General features: G+C 35.0%; 1 protein-coding gene across 1 annotated transcript in view; it reads right to left on the reverse strand.

The window, feature by feature from the left end:
- LOC148944545 (uncharacterized) overlaps positions 1-8,342 on the reverse strand; it is a 44,903-nt gene extending 36,561 nt beyond the window's left edge. Inside the window, exons 1-2 of the mRNA XM_089099956.1 lie at positions 7,981-8,342; positions 5,107-6,122 (exon numbers count right to left, since the gene is read on the reverse strand). Coding sequence (XP_088956082.1) covers positions 5,107-6,122; positions 7,981-8,342 — 1,378 coding nt within the window. The remainder of the gene's footprint in view (positions 1-5,106; positions 6,123-7,980) is intronic.

Below are 8,342 nucleotides of genomic sequence, written 5' to 3' on the forward strand. Positions count from 1 at the left end.
GCCCTTTGGGGTTGGGGTAGGGAACCTCACAACACTGTTCAAATGGAACTTGTGTATAATAACAACCACTGAGTTTCACCCCAAATCATCTTCTAAAATGTCTCAAACTGTTTCGCCTAAATAATATTCTAAAATGTATCAAACTGTTTCGCCCAAATAATCCCCTAAAATGTCTCAAACTGTTTCGCCCAAATAATCCCTTAAAAGTAATTTCTGTGTGTTCCTTTGTTTCGACATCCCTGCGCTGTCACATTTGAAATTCCCAATAAACCATTTCCCGCGTTAAATATATTCAATCTGTCTTCATCTGGAAGGTGTACCTAGCTACACTATTAAGGTTTCGATAGAATTCCCAAATTTATCACTACTCATCAGAGAAGCCATATTTAAAAATAGAATTTCAATTTATCTCTGTCACTAAAGACCTGATATCTCTCAGACCTAAAGATCAAAGAAGCCATAATGTTTCTTAATTCACCTTTTGTTGATCAATAATTCCCCGCCAATTATGTAATCAATTTCTCAGAAATCCAGTTCCCCTCGAGTCGATCAATGCATTGTTCCCTTTAGAATTCAATGCGCATGTGCAAACTTCGTCCCGGAGTGATTACACCAAGAAACAACAAATAAATCGACCTTGAAAATGGTGTCATTGACCCGTTAGACTCGATCAATAATCCTTGAATAAATTTTGTTAGCCCAGCGTTAGACTCAATTATAGATGGCAGCACGGTGTACTCGTGGGAGTCATTAGGGCTTCCCTACTCTTGTCCAACGAAAAAACTCTGCAGACAAGTTTTTCCTTAAAAATTCCCTCTACCTCAGCGGTAGTTATCCTCCACTGAAAATTCAACTCTGGATATTATCCCTAAGGAGTTCCCTAAGAAACATTTAAATTATCTATAATTTAAGAAATATTTAACAATTCCACATGTAAAATACCAATTGTACTTTCATTTTAAAGGTATTCGAAAAATAGAGTTAGAATTATTTACTAATCCCTTGGGCAATATTTGATAAGAAGTATCCACGAAATCTTAATAATAGTTGGCAGCGTTGCGCTAGAAATCTCGCATTGATTAAAACTTGCCAAAAGTACCAATCGAAGGGTTATCATTGACACCTAGATTCAGTGCTTCCACTTTGTTCTTACCAGATTTCCGATCAGTCAGTTTAAAAAGCCTGAAAGTTCCGACACCCGACCACAGAAAATCCGAAATTTTTTCCGACACCACACTAGTCTAAAATCCAACAAATTTCTAGCTTTAGCCGAAAAATCTAACAATATTCTATCTCTTAGGAATCTTTTTCTTTTCAATAGACAAGCTTTTACACTGTCTGTCCTACAGCTCCTCCTCCCTCAATGGTAACATACATATCTTTACCATTAAAAAAAAAAAAAAAAAAAAAAAAAAAAGCGCCCCCTATTCTCACTCACTTTGATTCTTTTTTTCCTCATACATTTAAAAAAAATCATATAAAATCCTTTTTTTCGTCAAATACAAAACACACTTTCATCATTTTTCTTCTTCTTTCAGCTAGACTTTTTAACTACACTGAACGCACTCCTCAGCCGTCGCGTTGGCTTTTCAGTTTTTAGTAATTTTAAGAGGGGGGGGGCATCGACCTCTAAATCATGGGACACATGTCTTTCTCTTTTCATGCCAAGCTTGGCCTGCATAATTGAAGTAAGGGTCATCCTTTAGAGCGAGTTTCTATGATCTGTTTTAACATCGTTCAAGGTTGAAAAGAACTGCTCTACAACAACGTTCGAAAATGGCAAGATCAGGAGGTATTGGACAATGTTGATTATGTTAAAGAACCTCTGAATACCATTTGATGTTTCATAGAAGCCACGTGACGCCCAAAAATCACAGACGTCTGTCATATTTGGAAGATCAAAAAGCAGTAAACCCCGCCATTCTTCTACTATCTTTCTTCCATCTCGCAACGGTGCACTATATCTTTGAAGAATCTTTGGCAGAAGACCAATTACACCTATGTCCAAAGATTTCGTAGGGTCAAGAATCTCATATAATGTAAACAGTTCGTCCTCAAACGATAATCACTACTTGATTTGCTTCACAGCCTTCACATATAACTTATGAGCACATTCATAGATGACTTTCACTTCACGTTCATTTGCTTTTGTACTCGAATTTGACTGCAAGGTTTGAAGAGACTCATGAACTGCCATCCCCAAGTACACATCTTCAGCTGGAAGGTATTCACTTGCTTTTTCAGGGTTGAGATTCAATGGTGAGGTTGATCTAATGTAGGTAGTCTTCATTATATTCACGGTCAGATTTCTTAGCATCTCCACCTCTAATTTTATTTTGTGAAAAAAATGTTTTTCACATTGGAAAGGAAGATTAAAATCTGTAAACAACTCCAGTACATAGAGCTGTAACTCAAGTTGAATCCGAAGCAGTAGATTTTTTAGGGTTTGGGATACCCTGTCATTCGCGTGAGTTGGATCCTCAGCTGCTACTCCCTGAAAGTAGCTACTAAGCGCATCCCAATAATGCAATAGTCGCTCAATGCACATCCGAAGAGACAGCCAACGTGTCTGAGCTGGGCCAAGAACATTCAGGACAGGGGTTTCTGGAAAATTTTGGTGTAATTCAAACTCAGAGCGTCTTTTGGCACTCATGCTGAAGTGTTTATATACTGTGCGACACAGATCTTCCAATTGCTTTGGCAATTTTTGCAAACATAAGAAGCAACTAAATGAATTGAATGACTGCTACACTTGACACATATCACAGATGGAAGTTTGTCTTTTATTCTACTCACAACCGAGTTATCACCCCCAGACATAGGATTTCAAGCGTCCGCACAGAATCCACTCAATTTCCCTGTAGATATATTTTTATCATACGCAAATGAGGCTGAAAATGGTTTCCGCTTTCCCATCACAACACTCAACCATATCAAAAAGGTTTACTTTTATTTCAAACTCTTTACTGCAGAACGAAACTGAAACAAATTTTCAAAAGTTTTGCCTTTCTTAAAATATTGATAGTTTTTTTTTGTTTTGTTTTTTTAATCACTGAAAGAACCCCATTTCGCTAGTTCAAAAATCCTTTTTCAATAAAAAAAAAATAGAAAATCCAGAAAATTTAAAAATCTGACAAATATCCGTTTTTTTATTAAAAGTCCGACAAAATTCCGACGTCTGACACATTTTTTTTTTCTGACAAAAAGGCCTAAAGTCCAACAATGTCGGAAAAATCTGACATAGTGGAAGCACTGCCTAGATTATAAGAACTACCTTCCCCTCTGTATCTTTGTTTAAAAAACTAAATCAAGAAAAATTAAACGATAACTTCTTCTTATGTAAATCAGGGTGTATGTGTTTGTGTAAGGGAGCGACATTCTCAAAGGGAGTTGGAATGCATTGAATATAATTTTTACGTCTAAAATTCCTTTCACCAAGCAAAGCACGCAAAGCACGGTCCCCTAGTACGGCTTGTTGAAACTGATAATAATAGAAAAAAAGTAAAGGTTGATACCACATATATTTCATTCATTTTATTTTACTAACAGCAGATATTTCGTGCAACAAGCTTATGCAGTGATAGATTTCCCACTAGTAACACAGGCGTTGCATGAATTGCAACTAATTCGAATAATAATCCTCAGCGTACATATATCAATTCTTTTCTTGTAGCTGGTTAAAAGAAATGAGAACATAACGAAAAGTCAGCATGGTGTTATTAATAGAGGTAATTCTTCATTTGTGTTTTAGTATACGAATCCAAAACGTAAAGAATAGGACGTCATTAGTGCTTATTAGGCGTTTCAATCAGAAATAAGTCAATTTGGAGAGCTATTGGAATTTCGGTTAGATATTGAAAGTTAAAATTAAAACAATGGAACAATTCCGAGAGCAGATATCATCCCCCCACCTTACTCCCTACCAACTTATATGATGAAACTACAACCAATTTAGCCTGTCTAGTTATAGCACAAATATTATTATGAAAGGCTACTGCCTTTCATATTTTCTTATTTTATTTTCTTATTTTCTCATATATAGTCTTATGTTCTTTTACAATGATTTCTTTTGTTTTTTATTCATAAAATTATATTTACAGTAAATTATTCTTATTATTCTTCAATGATTCCATTTCTGTTCTATTTACAGAAAAAGAGGGTTTATTCGTAACAACTTCCAAAGTTTTAAAGAAGGAAATCTAATCTGAAACTGATAGATTTTATGGAGTAATAAATCTTAAATATGAAGAAAAAAAAATTGACCTGAGGAAATGATGTGAAATTGTAAGTATAGACAATTTTTCCGATTTTGCCGTTAACAAGGCTCACCCAATATAGTGATGAAAAGGATCTTTGGTCTCTATGGAAGGGGATCGAAAATTCAAAAGCAGTATATTTGCTTGAATATCAATAGTATGCATATTTTCACAAACATATTAGGAAGTGTAATGGACCCCTATTTTGTGTGTTGTTTTTTTCATGTTTTTTAATTAGCTTCTTGGAAGATTTAACTGATTGAATCTTGAATCTATGCACTAATATCATGAAAAATCACTAGATTTTGGAAAAATACGATAGTTTAAAAAATATTTCCTTAAAAATCACTAGCTAGAAAAAAAATCACCGGGCAATATAAAAAATCACTAGAAATAATGATAAATCACTAGGGGTGACAACTCTGCTAAATCTTCTTAAATAATTACGCATCGAACTACCTTTAAATTAAAACCCATTCCATGTGCTTATCAACTAATCGTCTTAGCCATTTCCTCTAGGTGGGAGGAGTAATCCAACAGAGCGAACAGTTTTGCTAACAATTTTTATACCATTTTTACCTTACAGTTTTTATACTAATTCCCAAAATTGAATCCTTTTAATCATATTTACACATTTGACTTTGTCGTAATTCAACTCTGTAAGAATCGGGAATATAGCACTATCATAAAGTATTTCACCATTTTTTTATTTTGCTTGTATAGGATTTTAATGGAAAGCTCTGAAAGAAAAAAGCTTAATCTACTGTACAAATGATAATGGTACATATTAATAAGGGATGGTAGTTAGTCTAGGCTATATCATTCTTAAAAGAGATTATAAAATTTTTACCTATGCAAGGCATAACCATCTTGGTCATAATCATATGGTTTCTTGACCACTTTTTTGTGTCACCCTCTTTTTTTGGTCTTCTGGCATTCTTTTTGTTGATGTAAAAATAGTATACGAAGCCAAGACTAGCCAAAGCAATTAATAATTTCCATTTGTGCCCTTCAAAAGCAGAAGAAAGTTTTTCGATCAGGGCAGCGCCTCTATTCGTGTCTATATGCTCCAGTGTTTGATGCTTGAACGGCAAACATCTAATGTCTTCTATACGTGTTATAGAAGAGAGCTCCTGTATTGGGTAAGGGCTGCAATTCATGTGAACATGTGTACCTGCTTCACTCATGGACAACACTTTCTGCTTGCATTCATCAAAAACAGAGGTAATCTTATGTAGTAGGTAAGATTCATCATTCTTGCTTATGTGGGTAAATGTTGGATATCTGCAAAACAATTGCGGTTTGTATTGTTCAAAAATAGAAGAAAGCTTCTGTGTTAAATAAGATCCACAATTCACCCCCACAAGTGTCAATGTTTGATACATGAATAACAGTTTTTGCTTACATTGCTCTAAAGCAAAAGAAAGCATATGTATTAGGTAAGAGCCGTAATTCATGTACATATGTGTAACTGCTTCACACAAGGACAAAACTTTTTGTTTACCTTCGTCAAAAATAGAGGAAATCTTATGCAGTAGGTAAGAGGCACCATTTATGTTTATGTGGGTAAATGTTTGATATATTGACAACAATTTCGGTTTGTATGGTTCAAGAATAGAAGAAAGCTTTTGACTTACATAAGAGCCACAATTCACGTTCACAACTGTCAATGCTTGATACATCAACAACAGTTTTTGCTTACTTTTCTCAAAAACAAAAGAAGGCATCTGTAGTAACGAATAGCAACAATTCATGCACATGTGTGTTGTTTGATACATGGACAAGAATATAAGTTTGCTGTCTTCAAAAACAGATAAGAATTTCTGCATTAGGTGAGAGTGATTATCCATTTCCTTGTGTTTCAGTCTAAAGAGTATGGATAACTGATAAGAGTCGCACCAAAGAGTATGTGTCGCCGATAAGAATGGAAACCAGTGTTGCCAGGAGGTCAAACAAAAAACCCACCACATCGTTTGAAAAACACGCCAAAATACGCCTGAGCTTTTGAAAACCAACAGTGCCATCATGGTCGGTTCCTAAAGTACTAAAATTGCCCAAATTTGTGTATTTCAAAACAATTTACGGTGCTAGTAAAAAAAAATTTGCGCACGACCCGCTGAGTGCAGTTGAATTACTGTAATTTTAGTTCAATTTTTTTTGTGTCCAGTTATTTCAAACTCAGTGCCAATTTTTCGAAACGAAGACGGCAAAAGAGGTGGTCCTAGTTAGTAGTATCTCTCGTCTGGATTTGCCAAGGCCCCTGTACCAGACAGGTTTCTAATGGGTATAGTCTGGTTTGGTGGGTACAATCTGGTTTGGTGGGTATAATCTGGTTTGGTGGGTATAATCTGGTTTGGTGGGTACAGTCTGGTTTGGTGGGTATAGTCTGGTTTGATGGGTATAGTCTGGTTTGATGGGTATAGTCTGGTTTAGTTTTTCAAAAAGAGTGACTATCCCCCATGCATATAGGTAATACTTCTACAGGGCATTACACCTTTTCAAAGAGAGTGAGAATTTCCGTAGATATGATAGTTTGAAGTCTGTGGAAACAGTTTGACGTGTTCGGTGAGATTACGTTCCTTGGCGTTTGATTGACATTTGCAAAAAAGGGGTAATTAGTGATTGGATAATTTTTAACCTGAAATCTCTGAATAAAATATTTTTGGAGCATGTACTTGACGATGGATAAAAGGGTTAAGGTGATTAGCAATTACGAGCAAGGATCCCCCCACTGGTTCCTGGCAGTAGGCTACACATATCAAATTGTAGGCAACTCATATCAATAAAAAACTTTACAATAAAAAGTTTTTTATTGTTTAAAAAAATAAAGTTGTGAGACAGAGTCAAACTTTAGCGTAAAGAGCGAAGCGTTGAGGAGGGGACAGCCCCTTTCATATGCGGAATATTTCTGTTCGTTTTAAGTTTTAATGTCGCTCCTTACTTTCAGTTTAAAAAACTTGTTTGTTTTATTTAATGTCAATATAAAACGAACATAAATTAATTTAAAAAACTTTTTCCACAAAATAAGTTTTTCCAAGAAAAGTAAAGGACTCTATTAAACAAAAAACGAGGAAAAATAAAATAATCTACTAAGGGTGAAACTACCACAAATCAGCATCGATAAATAAATGAAACCCAAAACGAACCGAAATTACAATAATTAACCGAGTCAAACTCAAAACGAGCAGAAGTTAACATAAGTTGGGCGCAAATCACCTATGCCTTCCCAAGGCCAGAACAAAATTTGCACTTAACTGAAAAAATACAAATGATTGTGCATTGTCATTTTAATATACATATACTGATTTTTAGTAATCAAAATGTTAATATTATTTGATTTATTAAAGTTATAAAAGTAAAAACATTTATATTTTTTAGTAAAGTGCAATTTTTGTTTTGGCCTTGGGAAGACATAGGGGTTTTGCTTTCAACTTATGTTAATTTTTGCTCGTTTTTAGTTTGACTCGGTTAATTATTGTAATTTCTTGTCGTTTTGGTTTTCATTTATTTACAGATGATGATATGGTATAATTTCACGCTTTGTAAATTATTTTATTTTATCTTTGTTAATTTTTTGTTTAAGGAAGTTCTTTACTTTTCTTTGAACAACTTATTTCTTGGAAATATTTTTTTAATTAATTTCACAGGTATTTCAGATGGAACAACCAGGGGGGGGGGGACACAGGAAATTGGTGGATTGCTTCTGCAAATACTAGCAAAATACTTATTTATAGCGTTTGCGTCGAGCTTAGTCCCAGATTCGTCGTATACGCTTACACTTTGCCTTACAGAGGAGCCAGTGAGAAGCCGTATTCCTTTATAGTAACCAGCTTCACTTGTGGTCATGAGCTCGTTCATTTTTGAACTGTATGACTTCTCAGCCAATCTACATTCATAGACCACTTGATTCCTCAGCTTGGAAGCTTCACCTATCTTCCCCTTTTTATACAGCCTGTTGCGTTTGCGTATCAGCCTTTTCAGGCGCGAGTTAACCCAGGGCTTGTCAGCTGAGTTTACTGTGACTGTCTTCTCTTGAAAATACACATCATAAGCTATCCGTATTTCAGTGGAAAATATTCTATACAT

This window comes from Artemia sp. Qi Xiang Cuo, chromosome 14 (assembly GCF_049724085.1).
Source record: "Artemia sp. Qi Xiang Cuo chromosome 14, ASM4972408v1, whole genome shotgun sequence".
Taxonomy (NCBI): Eukaryota; Metazoa; Arthropoda; class Branchiopoda; order Anostraca; family Artemiidae; genus Artemia; species Artemia sp. Qi Xiang Cuo.